Here is a 21,162-nt window from a genome sequence, read left to right as displayed (position 1 = left end):
TCGAAAACATGTGAGTCCCACCAATGGAACCCACATAGATCTTGAGAGTGGGGCTTGTCTCTTGGCGCTGTCAGTGGAAAAGGAGCCAGAATTGCCATATAAAAGAGAGCTCCGGAGAGACCACCACCACTGAATAGCTTGATGGGGGGGGGGGGGGGGAGGGAGATCATATTGGTAGGATTCAGATCTACTTATGCCAAAACATATATGATATGGGAATGTCCTTATTTAAGATACATTTTATTAAACTAAGGTGATACAGTACAAATAATTTTCACTCATGTAGGTTGTTGTGTTGCCATTTCATGTTGAGCAATTCTAGATGTTTGTGATGTGCAAAGATTGCATAAAAACAGGATCTTTAGTGCCTTATCAAATGAATGTGCGATGTGCAGGTCTTGGATGGACTATTGTCATTTTTGGTGCCAAATTCATAAAAATGTAGCACACAATTGCATGTTTTCGCACAAAAGTGCTGTAAAATTTTGGCATACTCAAAAAGTGGTGCAGACTGACTAAAATGATGAATCAGGCTAAGAATTGCTAGACTGCACCCTAAAAGCGGGGGGGAGAGGAGGAAAGGCAAGGACATAAAATAGACATAAAAAAGGTGCAAATAGTATAATGAATTGCGAGCAAACAACAAAAAATGGCACAAAACTAGACAAAAAAACTTGCAAAGGCAATGATAAATCGGGCCATAGTGTTAACTTTCCAAATTCCCTTATGCACAAAACATCTGGCTTGGCCAGGCGCTCGTGTGTTCTGAATAGGGACAGGAAAGAGACTAAATTCTAAACATGATTTCTCCCTGAAAACAAAGGATCAGTCAGCAAAAGTACACCTGCCCAACTTCTCTTCCCAGACATAATCTGTCAGAATTCAATTGTCATAATTCGACGGCCAGATGAGTATTTTGTGGCAGTCGGACTGCCTCCTACCTGCTAGCTTTTCCAACTTTCCTGCTGATTAGCTCGTGTGGTGCTACATCACAATATGTCTAGCGGCAGTGATGATGTGCCAGGATGGCTAATCAAAAGATAAGCGGGATGATGGGAAGAGAGTATCTCATGCACAGGAAACCCTTCTGGGTCACGTCCCATGAATCGATGTGAACAGTCCAGTCACGAGACAATGACAGCTCAATGTATTCCCTATTTTGGCTTTCAGCTTACTTTCACTGAAGATTCCAGTCTATGAACTAAAGAAAAGGGCCGCTTGATATCAATGGCTTCCATTGTGATGGAACTAGCCTGGCTATAGTTTACACGGAAGGTTGTTTATCTAAATAATAATAATAATAATATTTATTTTTTAATAATATTTATTTTTATATAGCGCTAACATATTCCGCAGCGCTTTACATTTTGCACACATTATCATCACTGTCCCCGATAGGGCTCACAATCTAAATTCCCTATCAGTATGTCTTTGGAATGTGGGAGGAAACCGGAGTACCCGGAGGAAACCCACGCAAACACGGAGAGAACATACAAACTCTTTGCAGATGTTGTCCTTGGTGGGGTTTGAACCCAGGACTCCAGCGCTGCAAGGCTGCTGTGCTATCCACTGAGCCACCGTGCCGCCCTAAATGGTTCCTCATGCAATATTCCATATACCCTGCAGCACCTGCTTCATTCCAGAGATTGTCCTTATAAGACAGCCAATTCAATAGTTTTATTTGTATGTAATTACATTAGAAATGCAATGTCTTCTGTTTGTTATGATCAGCAGCTGCAATAAGGTTTTTATTCCTTAAAGCAAACCTATCAGCAGGTTTTTGCTAAGTAAACTACAGGCATTTTCAGATTGGCAGTGTTAATCTGATTAAAATGATACTTGGGGTGAAGAAATCTGTCTTGTGGTTCTTGTGTAATCAGTGTTAGAAATTTTCAGTTAATGAGATGCCTGTGCTCCATGGTGGGACTGTAGGCAGTCTTATCTTCCTGCTCTAGGCCAGAGAAACCAAGAAGAGACCTGCCCACAGGCCTCCGAAGCACAACAATGTTCCTCATCATAGAGACAGAGAGACAGACTGTGCTTCGGAGTGGCCTGTGGGCCAGGTCTTTCCTTGGTTTCTCTGGTTTAGAGCAGGAAGATAAGACTCTGCCTATAGTCCCGCCCTGGAGCATGGGCATCTCATTAAGTGAAACTTGTAAAACTGATTACACAAGAACCACAAGACAGATTGTTTCACCCCAAGTATCATTTTAATCAGTTTAACACTGCCTGTAGTTTATGTAGCTGTCCTGCTGACAGGTCCACTTTAACCCCTATCTGACCTCGGACGGGATAGTACGTCCGAGGTCAGATCCCCTGCTTTGATGCAGGGTTCCGCGGTGAGCCCGCATCAAAGCCGGGACATGTCAGCTGTTTTGAACAGCTGACATGTGCCCGCAATAGGTGCGGGCAGAATCGCGATCTGCCCGCACCTATTAACTAGTTAAATGCCGCTGTCAATCGCAGACAGCGGCATTTAACTACCGCATCCGGCCGGGCGGCCGGAAATGACGTCATCACTGACCCCCGTCACATGATCGGGGGTCGGCGATGCGTCTCCATTGTAACCATAGAGGTCCTTGAGACCTCTGTGGTTACTGATGACCGGTGGCTGTGAGCGCCACCCTGTGGTCGGCGCTCACAGCACACCTGCATTTCTGCTACATAGCAGCGATCAGCAAATCGCTGCTATGTAGCAGAGCCGATCGCGTTGTGCCTGCTTCTAGCCTCCCATGGAGGCTATTGAAGCATGGCAAAAGTAAAAAAAAAAAAAAGTTAAAAAAAATGTGAAAAAAATAAAAAAAATATAAAAGTTTAAATCACCCCCCTTTCGCCCCAATCAAAATAAATCAATGAAAAAAAATCAAATCTACACATATTTGGTATCGTCGCGCTCAGAATCGCCCGATCTATCAATTAAAAAAAAGCATTAACCTGATCGCTAAACGGCGTAGCGAGAAAAAAAATTCGAAATGCCAGAATTACGTTTTTTAGGTCGCCGCGACATTGCATTAAAATGCAATAACGGGCGATCAAAAGAATGTATCTGCACCAAAATGCTATCATTAAAAACGTCATCTCGGCACGCAAAAAATAAGCCCTCAACCGACCCCAGATCACGAAAAATGGAGACGCTACGAGTATCGGAAAATGGCACAATTTTTTTTTTTTTTTTTTAGCAAAGTTTGGATTTTTTTTTCACCACTTAGATAAAAAATAACCTAGTCATGTTAGGTGTCTATGAACTCGTACTGACCTGGAGAATCATAATGTCAAGTCAGTTTTAGCATTTAGTGAACCTAGCAAAAAAGCCAAACAAAAAACAAGTGTGGGATTGCACTTTTTTTGCAATTTCACCGCACTTGGAATTTTTTTCCCGTTTTCTAGTACACGACATGCTAAAACCAATGATGTCGTTCAAAAGTACAACTCGTCCCGCAAAAAATAAGCCCTCACATGGCCAAATTGACGGAAAAATAAAAAAGTTATGGCTCTGGGAAGGAGGGGAGTGAAAAACGAACACGGAAAAACGAAAAATCCCAAGGTCATGAAGGGGTTAATATTTTCAAATTTCTTAGCATTTCCTGCTTGCTCAGTTGATGAAGCCAACTTCTATGGGCAGTAATTGCATCTTCACAGCCACATTGCATCGCTTTCTAACATATTGCTTTGAGTTTGTGCAATATTACCATTTGCCAAAAAGGAGGCCACTGGATTTTTTTTCTAGTTTTCAGTAACCCTCATTTTTCAGCAGCCCACTTTACTCTTCTTCTCATTTAAACTTTAATTGCCATCTTGGTATTATTTTATCTTAGTAATGAGTGCATTTTTCTTTTCTTTTTTTTTCCTCAGGTTATATGGCTCTCCTCTAAATATTGATCTATTCCCAGCACTTATGTCAGAAGATATCATTCCAGGTAGCAGGTTGGGACCTACACTGATGTGCCTACTCACTACTCAGTTCAGAAACGTTAGGAATGGTGACAGGTACGACTATCTTACTACTAATTATAGCAGTATACTTTCTTAAATAGTTTCTCTTAATCCTCATGAAATAACTATCCTGGGGAATTGTATGCCTCTTTTTGACTTTCCTTAATTTCTTTTGATAATGTATTTCTTTTGCTAATTTTGATTGTTCTTCAACTTTATCAATACTAAAAAAATCAAAAGTGAAAGTGTAGGCTCCTTAAAAAAATTGTGAGGAAAGAATGGTTGTAGATGACAAGGAAAAAGCTAATATAGTAAACACCTTCTCCACGGTATTCACAGTGGAAAATGAAATGCTAGGTGAAATGCAGAGAGACAAAGAAAACCCTATATTAAGGGTCCCCAATCTAACCCAAGAAGAGATACAAAACTGGCTAAATAAGATTAAAATAGATAAATCTCCAGGTCCAGATGGCATACACCCACGAGTACTAAGAGAACTAAGTAATGTAATAGACAAACCATTATTTTCCCTTCCCCCATGACGGCACACCTGAGAGAGGGGATCCGCCCAGTCAGGACAGGAAACCCTACTGAAAATAAAAGGGCGGTACCTCTCGGTCGCTTCAGTTGGGTTTCCTGTCCTGACAGGGACCCTCTTACTGAACACGGCGGTTCACTTACCCAGGTCCCGTCCCGGCGTGGAAGAATCAGGCAGCGCCTGTGCGTCGGGTTCGGGGGTCTAGGAGCTCCGTCCGCAGGTCCCCCGGGTCTCTGCGTCCGAGCGGGCGTTGAGCAGCATGGTCAGAGGGCCGGGTTCCCTTCCATGGCTGCCACGCCGCCCTCCCCTCTCTGCCGGCGTCCAGGTGCGGTGGCCGCTTCCGGGTCGCTCGTCTGACGTCACGCGCAAGGCACGCTGGGAATGGGCGTGCCCGCGTGACGTCGGGGGCGGGCGCCGGATCCAAGATGGCGGCGCCCATGAAGAGAACGCCGGCCGGTGAGAGGGAACTCCGGCAACACGGCAGAGAGTGGGAGGGGGTTAATTTTGGGCACCGAAGGAGGCGGGGAGTGCAGTGGTCCCCCATAAAAGGGGGTTAGACCACAGAAGACGCGCTCATGTAGAGAAACTTCACCATGGAAGTAGGACAACAGGAGCAGCAGCAGCAGCAGCAGCCGCCTTCACAGCAGCAGCAGCAAATGGAGCTCTCATCAGATGCCTTGCCGAGCCACCAGCATACCAGGAGCAGCCGCTCAAGTGGTAGGAACAGCAGTCGTCCTGTCCGGCAAGATTCGTCAGCGTCCAGGAGGGACGCTTCACATGCATCTGTCCAGCCTCCAAAATCGGTACCCTTGATTGTCGGTAGTGGTGAGTGATCTACGTGAATGTCACCCTTATGGTAGCAGGGTCCATTTTTGTCTGTTTTGATCACTAGGGGTCCAGGAAAGCTGGTGTTAAAACAAAGAACCGAGAGTGTGCCCTTTGTAAAAACCCGCTTGCAGTTCAGTGGCAGAAGGATCTCTGTGCTGACTGCATTAATAAAACTATACAAGAAGAGACCCCTAATTTTGCCACTAGCCTAAAAGCCATAATACAGGCTGAAATAAAAGACTCCTTGAAATTGGCCCTTAGCGAACCAAGAAGGAGAAGCCGTAAGGCGTCCACAGAGTCAGATACCACTCAGAGACAGGGGAGTCATAAAACATCCCGGTCTCACTCTACCTCCTCGGCCTCTGTCCAGTCTTCAGATTCCTCCTCGGACAGTGATTCAGGAGGTCGTCCATGTTTCCCAACTGAGGACGTAGATAAACTGGTCAAAGCAGTTAGATCTGCAATGGGCCTTAAAGAGGAGAAGACACCTAGGTCACTAGAAGATGTCATGTTTGGTGGCCTAGAAGAGAAAAGGAAACGCACGTTTCCGGTTAATGCAAAAATAAAAGCGTTAATTGAGAAAGAGTGGAAAAAGCCTGAAAAAATGGGTTCTTTGCCCTCTTCATCCAAAAGGAGATATCCTTTTGAGGATAAAGACTCTGAGTCCTGGGAGAAGATCCCTAAGATTGACGGGGCAGTAGCCAAATGTTTAAAAAGATCATCCCTTCCGTTAGAAGACTCTGGTGTTCTCAAGGACCCGCTTGATAAAAAAGCAGATGGTTTTTTGAGACACATCTGGGAAGCCTCAGCGGGGGGCCTAAAGCCGGCAATTGCTGGAACATGTACGGCCCGTGCTCCAATAGTCTGGCTACAACAAATAGAGGATCAGCTAAGAAGCAAAGTACCCAGAACTGACATCCTTGAAAATATATCTTTAGTGCAAGGAGCAGCAGCTTTTTTGGCAGACTCTTCTGCGGATTCCGCAAGACTAACGGCAAGAGCAGCAGGCTTGTCCAACGCGGCAAGAAGAGCCCTTTGGCTCAAAGGTTGCCCGGGGGATTTGCCATCTAAACACAAGCTGTGTTCTATTCCTTGTGACGGCCAACTTCTCTTCGGGAAAAAACTTGAAGACATCCTGGAACATGCAGGAGATAAAAAGGTTTTTCCCAACATCCCTAAAGATCCTAAAAAACCTTTCTTTCGGAGGAGAAGATATAATAGAGGTCGCCCCCCAGGGAGAGAAAAAAATTGGGAATTTAGAGATTAGAGAGGATCGGGCTATATGTTTAAAGGGCCCTCCACATCGGCAAAAAAATCCCCCCAATGACATTACGCCAGAAGTGGGAGGAAGACTCTCCCTCTTCTTTCCGGCTTGGGTAAATATCTCCCCCCAGTATCTGGGTCATGAACATCATCAAAGACAGCCTAAAGATAAAATTTGTCTGTCCACCCAGACGAAACTTTATAATAACTCCCCGACGGAAATCCCAGCAGGAACAATCTGCCCTAGAAACCGAGATCTTGGGACTTATCCACAAAAAGGTTCTTCAGGAAGTCCCGCTTCAGGAAGAGGGAGACGGGTTTTACTCCCCCCTCTTCTTGATCCAAAAACCGGATGGTTCTTGGAGAACTATTATAAATCTAAGGAAGCTCAACCAATCTATAGAGAACTACACTTTCAAGATGGAGTCTATAAACACGACCATAAAACTTCTCTTCCAACACTGCTTCATGGCAGTAATAGACTTAAAGGATGCTTACTACCACATACCAATACATCAGGAATATCGGAAATACTTGAGTAGCTCTTTATATTCAAAATCAGGTAAAGCATTATCAATATACAGCTCTTCCATTCGGCCTGTCTACAGCCCCCAGAGTTTTCACCAAAGTGATGGTGGAAGTAATGTCATACCTCCGGTCCCGGGATATAGTAATTGTCCCATATCTGGACGATTTCCTGGTAATAGGGAGGTCAGAGTCCCACTGCACTCATCAAGTTTCAGTGGTAACATCAACTCTAATGGAGCTGGGTTGGATAATAAACATCCCCAAATCCAGACTACTGCCAGTAAAACTACAGTCCTTCCTGGGGTAATACTGGACTCCGAGCGTCAGCTCTGCCTCCTTCCACAAAACAAAGTGGACAAGATAATAAACCTGGCCAGTACAGCAATACGTCAACCCGCAATGACTCTCAGAAAGGCGATGTCCCTTCTAGGCTCGTTAACATCATGTATTCCGGCAGTAGAATGGGCACAATTCCACCTAAGACAACTACAGTGGGAAGTTCTCTCAGCTCAAAGACTATTAAAAGGGCATTTAGAAGGAAATCTATGTCTCTCCCTGGGCGTAAGGGATTCCCTAGTTTGGTGGACTGTAGAACACCACCTGACAATGGGGGTCCGGTGGAAAAATCCGGTCAAAGACATCATCACGACCGACGCAAGCGGTACAGGTTGGGGAGCTCATCTAAGGTCTCACTCTGTACAAGGTACCTGGTCCATACGAGAAAAAAAACTATGGGTCAAACGAAAAAGAGTTGTGGGCAGTGGAGAAAGCCCTAAGATATTTTCTTCCTTTACTCCAGGGTCGCCATACTCGAATCCTGACAGACAATCGAGCAGTGGTGGCGTATGTCAATCATCAGGGGGGACGAGGTCCAAAGGCCTCATGAATGCGTCAAAACTACTCTTCCAATTAGCAGAACAACACCTGTTATCTCTGTCGGCACTACACATCAGGGGCATAGAAAACACTCAAGCAGACTTCCTGAGTCGCAGAGGCTTAAGACAGGGGGAATGGTCCTTAAACCCCCAGATATTTCAACAAATAGTCCAAGCCTGGGGCTCACCAGAAATAGACTTGTTTGCCAACTCACACAACAAGAAAGTCAGAAAATTCTGCTCCTTGAATCCAAGAGAACATCCCTTCGCAGTAGATGCCCTACTAATACCTTGGAAATTTTCTCTGGCCTACGCATTCCCCCCGATAGTGATGATCCCAGCTGTGATCCGGAAGATCAGAGAGGATCAGGCAAAAATTATCCTCATAGCTCCATTTTGGCCAAGGAGACCATGGTTCTCCCTTCTAAGGCAGATGTCGGTAACAGATCCATGGATTTTGCCAGAAATTCCGGACCTACTAACCCAGGGCCCAGTAAGTTACTTACCCTTAAAACAGTTCTTCTAGTAGCCTTAACATCGGCACGTAGTTTAAGTGATTTGCAAGCCCTGTCAATATGCCCTCTTTATACTCAGGTTTTTGATGACAGGATCGTTCTAAGACCAGACCCGGCTTATCTCCCCAAGGTGGTTCAAAAGTTCCATAGGAGTCAAGAGATTACTTTTCCATCTTTCTGTAGTAATCCCAAAAATCCAGGGGAACAAAAGTTCCACATGCTAGATGTGAGAAGATCTATGTTACAATACATATCTATGACTAGTCAGTGGAGGAAAGACCAAACCCTATTCATAGCCTTTCAGGGTAGCAAAAGAGGGTGTGGGGTAGCTAAAAGTACTATTGCTAGATGGATTAGGGAGGCCATTAGTTTATCCTACTCTGCAGGTGGCACTCCGGTTCCTGAAGGCATCAAGGCTCACTCGACCAGAGCCGTGACTACCTCCTGGGCAGAGAAGGCTGAGGTATCAATTGATCAAATTTGCAAGGCTGCTACCTGGTCCTCACCCTCAACTTTTTTCAAGCACTACCGGCTAGATCTTTCTTCCTCTGCTGACCTAACCTTTGGTAGAAGGGTACTCCAAGCGGTGGTCCCTCCCTAAGGTTTCATTCTACAAAAGTCTCTCAGGTGTGCCGTCATGGGGGAAGGGAAAACACCAAGGTTACTTACTGGTAGCCGGTTTTTCCGGAACCCATGACGGCACCTGTATATTCCCCCCCTTTATCACCCTTTCGGTGTGCACTATTGTTTTGGGTGCTTTTAGTTAATATGATGTGGTGTTGGATTGCCATGTGTACTAACCAGGGGGGCCTCTCATGCTCTGAAAACCAACTGAAGCGACCGAGAGGTACCGCCCTTTTATTTTCAGTAGGGTTTCCTGTCCTGACTGGGCGGATCCCCTCTCTCAGGTGTGCCATCATGGGTTCCGGAAAAACCGGCTACCAGTAAGTAACCTTGGTGTTTCTTATATAGAGAGACTCTATAGCAACGGGGTCTGTTCCACACTGGCACATAGCAAACGTGGTACCAATATTCAACAAGGGCTCTAAAAGTGAACCTGGAAATTATAGGCCAGTAAGTCTAACTTCTATTGTTGGTAAAATATTTGAACGGTTTCTGAGGGATGGTATTCTGGATTATCTCAATGAGAATAACTGTTTAACTCCATATCAGCATGGGTTTATGAGAAATCGCTCCTGTCAAACCAATCTAATCAGTTTTTATGAAGAGGTAAGCTATAGGCTGGACCACGGTGAGTCATTGGACGTGGTATATCTTGATTTTTCCAAAGCGTTTGATACCGTGCCACACGAGGTTGGTACACAAAATGATAATGCTGGGTCTGGGGGAAAATATGTGTAAATTGGTTAGTAACTGGCTTAGTGATAGAAAGCAGAGGGTGGTTATAAATGGTATAGTCTCTAACTGTGTCGCGGTGACCAGTGGGGTATCGCAGGGGTTGGTGTTGGGACCTATTCTCTTCAACATATTTATTAACGATTTGATAGAAGGTTTACACAGTAAAATATTGATATTTGCAGATGATACAAAACTATGTAAAGCAGTTAATACAAGAGAAGATAGTATTTTGCTACAGATGGATCAGGATAAGTTGGAAACTTGGGCCGAGAGGTGGCAGATGCAGTTTAACAATGATAAATGTAGGGTTGTACACATGGGAAGAAGGAATCAATATCACCATTACACACTAAATGGGAAACCACTGGGTAAATCTGACATGGAGAAGGACTTGGGGATACTAGTTAATGATAACTTACCTGGAGCAGCCAGTGCCAGGCAGCAGCTGCCAAGGCAAACAGGATCATGAGGTGCATTAAAAGACGTCTGGATACACATGATGAGAACATTATACTGCCTCTGTACAAATCCCTGGTTAGACCGCACAGGGAGTATTGTGTACAGTTTTGGGCACCGGTGCTCAGGAAGGATATAATAGAACTAGAGCGAGTACAAAAGAGGGCAACAAAATTAATAAAGGGGATGAGGGAACTACATTACCCAGAGAGATTAGCAAAATTAGGATTATTTAGTCTAGAAAAAAGACTAAGGGGCGATCTAATAACCATGTATAACTATATAAGGGGACAATACAAATATCTCGCCGAGAATCTGTTTATGCCAAGGAATGTGACGTTCACAAGTGGGCATTTTCTGCGTCTGGAGGAGAGAAGGTTTTTCCACCATCTTAGAAGAGGATTCTTTACTGTTAGGGCAGTGAGAATTTGGAATTCTTTGCCTGAGGAGGTGGTGATGGCGAACTCAGTTGAGAGGTTCAAGAGAGGCCTGGATGTCTTTCTGGAGCGTAACAATATTGTATCATACAATTATTAGGTTCTTTAGAAGGACGTAGATCTGGGGATTTATTCTGACGGAATATAGGCTGAACTGGATGGACAAATGTCTTTTTTTCGGCCTTGCTAACTATGTTACTATGTATTAAGAAATTGACAAGTGGGTGTTGTCAGGGATGTAATTGTGACATGATCGAAGTCCCAGAATTTCATTGGGTGTCGATGTGTTACTATGATTTAGAGATCACGGTCGTTGTGGAATTATGTTGAGTGAGCAAGAGTCCCGACTTCTTAGTGTCTCTATGGTGTTTTTATGAGCATTACATCTGTGCATGCACAATGGCATCTGGACAGTGTCTTTGACACCTAAGAATTTCCACATTATGGCTTATTGAAGTAAAGCACATGCACTGCTCTAGGTAATCTTTGATGGAATTGGCTGGGATAATTGTTGTACCATATTATTTTGTAGTTCATTGACTATGTGAATAATAGCTTTGCTGATAGTTCAGTTGTAAGAGTTGCAGCACAATAAGGCTATGTGCACACGTTCCGGATTTTTCACGTTTTTTGTGGGGGTTTTTTGGCGGTTTTCCACGGCAAAAACACTTAAACGCATACATTAAGCATCCCCTCATTTTTAATGCATTCGGAAATTTTGTGCACATGTTGCGTTTTTTTCCGCGATAAAAATGCATTGCCGAAAAAAACACTGCATGTTCATTAATTTTGCGGATTTAAAAAAAAAAAAAAAACGCATGCGGATTTCCTGCGCAAGTAGTCAGGATTTTCTCAGGAAAATTCTGCACACTTTCCAGAACGTGGGCACGTGGCCTTAAACCTTTTATAAGCCCTTATTATCTGCTTGTTAGCTCATTATAACCCCATCCCCCAGAGGACACCTTAGGTTTATTATATTGATAAGTTTTACATTTTTTTTGCCTTTTGGTAATTTATATATAATATGGAGTCTATCCCTACGCGTCTGTCCACTTTAATACCGTTGCCCCTTATTGTGGAAAATTCTCTACAACTGACATGCCAGAAAAGCTGTTCAAACCTATTTGAAAGGGTTTCTTCAGTCATTGGAAAAACAATAAAATCATGATGGATATATTTTATTTATTAGAAAATCACCTTAGTTTTGTCTAGTGAGGTAATCGCTATAGTACATTAATAAATGAAAATGACCGCCATCTTGTTACAACGGTGGAAGCCTGTCCTGTGGTGTTAATAGGACCAGCGCCTGTGAGCATGTGCAGATAGCTGAGCAGTTTGTGGTATAGGTCATATCCAAGTCACAGTGGCGGAGCTTCCTACCGCACATGCTCAGACACTGGTCCTATTAACAATACAGGACAGGTTTCAGTCATTGTAACAAGATGGCAGCCATTTTTATGTACTATAGTTATTACCTCCTGTGAAAAGTATGTAAGAATATATTAATAATGACAATTTCTGAGTTTCTTTTTTTATTTCCCATTCATTGAGAACTTGTTCAAGTGAAAAGCTGTATATGTGATGCTAATATATCTGTGTATAAAGCCTCAGATAGTGAGACATTTTTCTGTGTCTTAATGTATTAGGTTTTGGTATGAGAACCCGGGGATGTTCACACCGGCTCAGTTGACACAAATCAAGCAGACCTCTCTAGCGAGAGTCCTATGTGACAACGGAGACAACATCACCAAAGTGCAGCCAGATGTGTTCAAAATGGCCGAGTTCCCACATGGCTACATCAGCTGTAAACAGATACCCCAGCTGGACCTGCGGCTCTGGAAGGATTGCTGTGAAGGTAGGGTCTCATGCAATCCATAGCTTGTACTCCAGACAGCAGAAAAATAGTGATTATGTTCGCAGATCTTGACCAATATTTGGGTTGACATGATCTTCTGATAGGATATCGTACTTGTGAGAAGATTTTATTGGGAATGTCTCCAACTTGGAGATCTCCAGAATGAATGGGCTCATTGTCAACAAGAACCCACTAGAAATCTGACGCAATAGTCACAGTAACATTTGTTCAATGTTGTCAGATCTTCATTAGCAGAAATCTGTTTGCTCGGTCTTCAGAACGCAAGAAAATTCGTGAAATCCGAAAAGCTTCTAGATTTCAAAAATGTGAATTTTTTTACAAACTTCTTTTTGAATTCTATAAAGAAAATTTGGACTGGATTAATGTTGTAATATAATGGTCTAGCTAGAGTGGGCATTTAGGTAATTGCAGAAAACGTTCATAAATGAAGATCAAACAGTACATACGTAAAAGAATCTTGAAATATTGGACACGTGAATGGCATTAGAAAAGTCAGATAAATAGCTAACATTTATGATTAATGTTTCTATGAAAAAAAAATGTTTTAAAGTTACATGCATTAGATAATCTATTTCCTAGTGCTAGGACCCCGAGCAATCAACTATTCTCTATAAGGGAACCAGGCAGCAAATGATTTACAGCATTAGATGGTTATTCCCACAAATCCATTATTTTTCACATAGCGCAGTAAATTCATCTTTATTGATAATATACAGACTAAGTCCAAAATAATATTTGTTTTACCTTTTTGTGTCTTTACTTAATCTCTTGTGTATTACTTGTTATATATATTTTATGTGTTCTATTAACTCTCAGACTGTAGGTCCAGAGGACAATTTAGCTCTTTCTCCGGTCACTTCAGGGGTAAACGTGACGCAGAATATAGCTATAAAGAAGAAAAACCTCAGGAGACTCCTATGACCAATGAAGTTTCTATGTAAGTAACGCAAGGTATGCCCTATAGGCCCTGTATAGTTTAGCAGCTTTTCAGAGAGTGAGACCTGCCTGATATTCTCTATTTACAGTGGATCCAGCATTGAGTCTCCTCCGCTGCTCTTTGTCAGTAATTGGCTGCAGCGCTGAAGTCACATAGTCATCGAGGCAGCCAATCTCTGAGCTCAACAGCCTGTGTAGCCCCAATCAGAGCCACTGAGCTCTCTGATTGGCCACTGCTCTGTCGACCTGATTTTTGCACTGTAGTCAATATTTGATACCAGAAGCCTTGCCAGAGACTCTACGTTGGACCCAGTGACTGAGTAAAGTGCAGCTTGTGGAGTTTTTTTTTTTTCTCTTAACAAAATTTTGCTTAGGAATTGTGAATTTATTATTTCACATTATTAACCCCTTTCTGCCAGCTGACGGAATAGTATGTCAGCTGGCAGATCCCCTGCTTTGAGGTGGGCTCCAGCGGTGAGCCCACCTCAAAGCCGCGACATGTCAGCTGTTTTGTACAGCTGACATGTGCGCGCAACGAGCGCGAGCAGAATCACGATCCGCCCGCGCCCATTAACTAGTTAAATGCCGCCGTCAAGCGCTGACAGCGGCATTTAACTAGCGCTCCTGGCCGCGCGGCCGGAGATACTCGCACCGCTGACCCCCATCACATGATCGGGGGTCAGCGGTGCATTGCCATAACAACCAGAGGTCTCCTTGAGACCTCTATGGTTGTTGATGGCCGATTGCTTTGAGCGCCACCCTGTGGTCGGCGTTCAAAGTACACCTGCCTTTCCGCTACATAGAGGTGATCTGTACTTCACCTCTATGTAGCAGAGGCGATCGAGTTGTGCATGCTTCTAACCTCCTATGGAGGCTATTAAAGCATGCCAAAATTAAAAAAAAAAGTGTTTAAAAATATAAAAAAAAATAAAAAATATATAAAAGTTCAAATCACCCCCCTTTCGCCCCAATCAAAATAAAACAAACAAAAATCAAACATACACATATTTGGTATCGCTGCGTTCAGAATCGCCCGATCTATCAATAAAAACAAAGGATTAACCTGACCGCTAAATGGCGTAGCGAGAAAAAAAACAAAACGCCAAAATTATGTTTTTTTGGTCACCGCGACATTGCATTAAAATGCAATAACGGGCGATCAAAAGAACGTATCTACACCAAGATGGTATCATTAAAAACGCCAGCTCGGCACGTAAAAAATAAGCCCTCACCTGACGCCAGATCACGAAAATTGGAGACGCTATGGGTATCGGAAAATCGCGCAATTTTTTTTTTTTTTTTTAGCAAACTTTGGAATTTTTTTTCACCACTTAGATAAAAAATAGCCTAGACATGTTAGTTGTCTATGAACTCGTAATGACCTGGAAAATCATAATGGCAGGCTAGTTTTAGCATTTGGCGAACCTAGCAAAAAAGCCAAACAAAAAACAAGTGTGAGATTGCACTTTTTTTGCAATTTCATCACACTTGGAATTTTTTTCCCGTTTTCTGTTACATGGCATGGTAAAATCAATGGTATCGTCCCGCAAAAAATAAGCCCTCACATGGCCTTATTGATGGAAAAATTAAAAAGTTATGGCTCTGGGAAGGAGGGGAGCGAAAAACGAAAATGAAAAAACTGAAAAAGCTCCGGGGGTGAAGGGGTTAAACTTCCAGTTGGTGTAGGCACGGCACTTCCTACTTGTTCACTTGTATCATCGTATAGTTTACATATATACAGTGAATTTACATAAAAATCTAAAAAACATTGTTTAAACATTCTGTAGTTATAGAAGGGAATTAACCCTATAAATGTATTCATAATTCTGCAAATTCTTAAAACTGACCTTTCCTCCCAGATTCCTTTGCTGGCTCAGTGTTTCACAAATACAAACAAACCACCACATGTGATTTTGGTAAAGTATTGTCTGTAAACAAGACATTGTGGTCTCTCTCCAGCTGCGGAACTACTACTCCAGGCAATACCGCCAGTCTGTAGAAGCGCCATCCATCTGAAATAAGAGATACCTTAAGATGTTAAGCGGACTGTCCAAATGAATCAAGCTGACCTCTATCCATAACATAGTTGATAATTTGCTGATCATGGCGGTCCCTCCAATGGGTCCTCCACAGATCTCAAGAAGTGGTCTAGAAAGTGCCCCATTGAATGGAGCCATGTGATCCTAGCCTGTAATATAAGTGTTAGTACAAGATAAGTAGTGAAATAAAACTATGAAGTTACTCAGCATAAAAAAAAGTAAGCAGTAGGCACCAAACACTAACATCAGTGGGAAAATGAGATCTGCCAAGGCTAGGACGAAAAAGCAGTGGTGGTGCTCAGGAAGTAGAGAATAGACAAAGTGTAATACTAAGAGAGGAGAACTCACAGCACACACCAAACTACATAAAAAATGTGTTTATTTCCAAAATAAGCACATTTCTTGCGAGAGTTCATGGTATGGGACTGGACAACAGCCGTTTCGCGATCACTTACTCTTCATCTGAGCCTCAGATCAGGCCAGATGAAGCGAAAGTGAAGGCGAAACAGCGGTTTCCCTGCTTTTTTATGCAGTTTGGTGAGTACCGTAAATTATTTTCTATTACTGTACATTACTCAACATTTTATGAAGCTATAGTATCCGTCACACTACTAGTGATCCGACATTAGATCCCTCATATCCTTTTCATTCTTTCAACTCTAAATGTCGTTTTCTTTGTCTTTCAGCTCACCCATAAATACCACTTTAAGCACTGAGCAACCAAAGAATATAAAGAATATGCCACTTGTCAACGACTTTAAGGACTTTGTTCTTGATATGCAAAAGACAATTACAAGTCTAAGAAAGCAGGTATTGTGTGACTGAAGACAGAATACTCTGAATGAATTAACTACTGCAAAATAGTAGTATTGATGGGGTGTTTGTGAAGCGGGGTGTTACAAATTCCCAGGATTTTACTTTTCCTTTAGAAAAGTGCCTGGAGGGAGTTATCATTATTACCCTTCTCCTCGTAGCAGCCTATACAAATCGTCATGATTGCCAACAGTCCCAAATTTTGTGAGCCATTATCCTCAAGCTAAACCACAAAGTATTCCTTCTTGTTTGCATGAAAAAATGCAATGGTGGCTAATTTGGGGACCTTGCACAAGGGGAAGGACTTAAGTGGGTTTTAACTGCTAATAAATAGGAATGTATTACAACCTAGGGAATGATAACGAGCACAAATATAATTCAAAATATAGTTCATTGTGACCAGTATTTAATTAAAAACACACACAAGAACCCCTTAAATGTGGTTGAATGGGTCACATGTGATTTTGGCAGTTTTTGACAAAAACAGAATGATTATAACAATACTAAAATGCTAGCGCGCAAGAGAGGCAAGGGTCACAAATACTGAGCCCAATAACCTTAGTGTGTGGAAGCCTGGAGAATCGCTTTAAGGCTTCCGTCACACTATCAGTATGTGGTCAGTATTTTACATCAGTATTTGTAAGCCAAAACCAGGAGTGGGTGATAAATACAGAAGTGGTGCAGATGTTTCTATGATACTTTCCCTCTGATTGTTCCACTCCTGGTTTTGCCTACAAATACTGATGTAAAATACTGAACAAATACTGCTAGTGTGACGGCAGCCTAATAGATAATTGAAAATGATCAATTTTTTTTTTTTAATTCATGTTTTAGATTAAAAAACTTGAGTCGCGGTTAAGCAGTACAGACTGCACTGAAGAAACTGGAAGAACACGTACCACTAACGAAAGATGGAACAAAGATTCTTGTACAAAATGTGAATGTAAAGTAAGTAATTGATATAGGAAAAAGTAACCTACAGAATCTTTCCTGAAATATATTGTAGCTGTGCTAAACTGCAGAATTTCAAGCTTTTATAAACTCACCTTTTTTAATCTAATATTTTGGAAAATAACTCCCTGCTAAACTGTGCTATACTAGTATACAATGCTTCTAATTGTGTTTTTGGTATTGTGCACAGTTCTTGCAATTTTTCATGTTGAGACATTTAATATGTATCATCGACATTGTCCCTCTTCTTTTTTTTCCCTCCTTTCCTTTCATTTGCTTCCCTTTTTCCTCCCTTTCCTTTCCTCTTCTTCGTTTTGTCTTCTCCTCTCCCCCTTTTGCCTTCTCCGCTCCCCTTTTATCATCTTCTCCTCTCCCCTTTTGTCTTCTTCTTCTCCTCTGCCTTTTGTCTTTTTCTCCTCTGCCCCTTTTGTTTTCCCCTCCTCATCTTCCTCCTCTGCCCCTTTTGTCTTCTCCTCCTCTTTTGTCTTTTCCTCCTCTTTTGTATTCTCTTCCTCCTCTGCATCTTTCATCTTTTCCTCCTCTCCCTCGCCCCCTTTTGTCTTTTCCTCCTCCCCCTCGCTCCCTTTCATATTTTCCTCCCCCCACCCCCTTTCGTCTTTTCCTCCTCCCCCTCGCCTACTTTCGTCTTTTCCACCTCCCCCTCGCCCCCTTTGGACTTTTCCTCCTGCCCCTCGCCCCCTTTGGACTTTTCCTCCTGCCCCTCGCCCCCATTGGACTTTTCCTCCTGCCCCTCGCCTTCTTTGGAATTTTCCTACTGCCCCTCACCCCCTTTGGACTTTTCCTCCTGACCCTCGCCCCCTTTGGACTTTTCCTCCTGACCCTCGCCCCTTTTGACTTTTCCTCTGGCCACTCGCCCCCTTTCGACTTTTCCTCCTGCCCCTCACCCCTTTTGACTTTTCCTCCTCCCCCTCGCTCTCTTTAGACTTTTCCTCCTCCCCCTCGCTCTCTTTAGACTTTTCCTCCTCCTCCTTGCCCCCTTTTGACTTTTTTTGCCTCTTTCTCACCACTCTTATGTTTTGTACCCAACTTCTTTACCCAACCTTACCATTCTTTGCTTTCTTTTCCTTTCCCCAACTTGAACTTAACTATTCTGAGGACAAGTGTTTAAATGTCTGTACTGGGAGCCCCCACAGGTCATGAGTAAGGTGGTTAATATGTCCCTTGTTTCAGCGACTGGACAGTCATGCATGCATTCTTCCACTTCCTTCATTGTCTGTGGATCTGAGCTGTTGCTTTCGGCCCCCTATACAATAGATTGGCAGTGGACATTAGCCCACATTCTTGTGATCAGTGGATCTCTCCACAGTGGGCTCCCCACCCAGCAGTCAGACACACATCCCCTGTCCTGTGGATAGATCATAAATTGTGATTGTGGAACAAACCGTTTTTAGAATGTTTGAAGTTGATTATAGCTAAAGTACCACATGTCTTTTCTCGTTTAGCATGCAGCTCTTGTTGGTAGGAATTATTGTAGGAAGCTCCTCAGTGTGAACCTCTTAATTATCTTGTCTTCCAGAATGGGTCCATCACATGTTTCGTGGAATCCTGCACCCCTGCTCCTTGTTTATCACCCGTTAGAAAAGAAGGAACTTGCTGTCCAGTCTGCACAGATACTACACAGAGCACATAATTCTCCAGATATGCTCGATTCAGGAGAGCCGGATTCCTCCAAGTCATCCATACCCTGGTTACAGCAGTTTGTCTACACTGCACCCTTTTTTTTGCCTTCATCACTCCCACAGTATCGCAATGATTGTTTTTGTATTTTTTTCCTTTTATACCTAGTTACCTTTTATACCTAAAATGGTCTTTGCTAAAGGGAAGTATATAAAGCAATGACAGGATATTAACGTTTGTGTCAGCCATATTTCCTTGGATAAACGCTTCTCAGGTTGGGAATACAAACTGGTGCTAATCGCAGTATCTTATTCTGTAAATGTCACATCCGTGCAGCTCAGTTCAGTTTGGGGGGGGGGATCTCACAAATGGGAAAACTTCCGGTATGTATAAAGGTTTTATAGCAATTCATCCGGTAGTGATGGCAGCCAATTATTTAAGAGAAAATAATCTTTTTTTTTTGTTTGCTTTAAGGAGAGTATACCTTTAATCTCTGTGAGAGACTCTCCATTTTATATTAACTCAGGCCCAGCTTTATACGAATGTCTAGTATATATTTCTATATGTTTTTCTATACAGGTCGAATTCTGTGCCTATGACAAGGAAACACCTATACAATCAAAGGAAGTATCCAGGATAATAACAATACTGCTTTTTTTTTGGAAAAGGCGTTTTTAACCTTTTACGTCTTATGCATTGAAGTAAATGGGTTTGAACTGCAGTACCACATGTAACCTGTGGACAGGTGTGGCACTGTTTCTGGAAAAGGAGAGCCACGTTTGTCTAATCTTTGAAAACCCCATAAGGCACTGCACAGAAGAACTCAATAGTGGCTTGATTTGTGGTTCAATTATTTTCTTTCTTTCTTTTTTTTGTGTGCTGCAAATTGTTACTGTGCTTTTTTTTTTATGGCGTCTTCACAAAAATAGTTTTTAGTGATTTATTAATCTGAACTTTATCGGGAACCTGTTATACACAGTAGAGGTAGCAAAGTTGTAATTTTCTCCAGTATTCACAGAAGTCTGTAAATGCACTGTTCACTGATGGCCACTAGAGGCGCTGGCTAGTAGTAGTAATTAAACTTTCGAGGGGATATTGTAATAAATGTAGACCACAAATGGCTGCCCCCACGATCTTTAGAATTGGGGACTTACAGCATACTGTGTTATATGGAAGTAGACTTCGTGGGCTAGGCTTGCTCTTTCACTTGTCATTATTGGTTTGGGCTTAGACTTACAAATCAATGGAAGGACAACAGTTATACCTCATTTCTCCTTTGAATGGTGCTCAGTAGAGGCAATAAAACATGGACTGATGTATTATATTTCTGTGATCGCAATTAATTACCATTACAGTCTACATTTGTACATGATTTGAGTAGTATCTTTCTTTGTTGCAGCATTAAAGTTGTAAAATAGTTGAACATATATAGCCCTAATCCTAGAAGGACTTTGGACCGATGTTGCAGATTTAAAGGAAAGCCATCATCAGAATATGACCTACTGTTTAAATCAGGTTTTTTTGTTAAATGTGTTTTTCTAAAATAAAAAAATGCCCATATCACAATTTATATTAGAAATAAAAAAAAAATAGAAATCTTGCAATTTTCACACTTGTCACTGGGGCTTTTTTAGACTTCAACTTTCTATTGTTTCAGGAAACAACACATGTGCATAGTCACAATGGCCAGACCCTGACTCTATCTTTTTACAATGAAGTGTCTGTTGAGCCCATGGAAAGATCATTGTGAATGGAGGACGAGCAGGTTCAACTTTGATCAGTGGATTCTGCGTTATCAGCTGTTATAGAGGTGTTACCCATCTTTGTAATCCTACCCGTAATAATTGTGGAGCCTTGCTGGTAATCCTTCCTGAAAGTACAGGAAGTAAGAACCTAAGAAAGCTGTTGGCCTATGTGTTTTATTTTTTTTTTTATAAAAAATGACCTTAAAAAAAACATGCATCACAAAAACTTAACTTTAACAATAGTTTCTAGTGATGAGCGAATATACTCGTTACTCGAGATTTCCCGAGCACGCTCGGGGGTCCTCCGAGTATTTTTTGGTCCTTGGAGTTTTAGTTTTTCTTGCCGCAGCTGAATGATTTACATCTGTTAGCCAGCATAAGTACATGTGGGGATTCCTTAGCAACCAGGCAACCCCCACATGTACTTATACT

The 21,162-nt window shown here is 42.3% G+C and overlaps 1 protein-coding gene across 2 annotated transcripts in view; it reads left to right on the top strand.

The window, feature by feature from the left end:
* The window catches only part of PXDN (peroxidasin), a 223,652-nt gene extending 203,059 nt beyond the window's left edge, over nucleotides 1-20,593 (top strand). For both annotated transcript variants that reach the window (XM_069728002.1, XM_069728001.1), the window contains 6 exons: nucleotides 3,853-3,987; nucleotides 12,379-12,587; nucleotides 13,425-13,545; nucleotides 16,270-16,393; nucleotides 17,231-17,344; nucleotides 18,885-20,593. In XM_069728002.1, coding sequence (XP_069584103.1) covers nucleotides 3,853-3,987; nucleotides 12,379-12,587; nucleotides 13,425-13,545; nucleotides 16,270-16,393; nucleotides 17,231-17,344; nucleotides 18,885-18,998 — 817 coding nt within the window. In that variant the 3' untranslated portion in view covers nucleotides 18,999-20,593. The remainder of the gene's footprint in view (nucleotides 1-3,852; nucleotides 3,988-12,378; nucleotides 12,588-13,424; nucleotides 13,546-16,269; nucleotides 16,394-17,230; nucleotides 17,345-18,884) is intronic.
* Nucleotides 20,594-21,162: the final 569 nt, after the last annotated feature.

The sequence above is a fragment of the Ranitomeya imitator genome, chromosome 5 (assembly GCF_032444005.1).
Source record: "Ranitomeya imitator isolate aRanImi1 chromosome 5, aRanImi1.pri, whole genome shotgun sequence".
Lineage (NCBI taxonomy): Eukaryota > Metazoa > Chordata > Amphibia > Anura > Dendrobatidae > Ranitomeya > Ranitomeya imitator.
The sequence above is the reverse complement of the archived record's forward strand: the minus strand, read 5'-3'. Positions and strand labels throughout refer to the sequence as shown.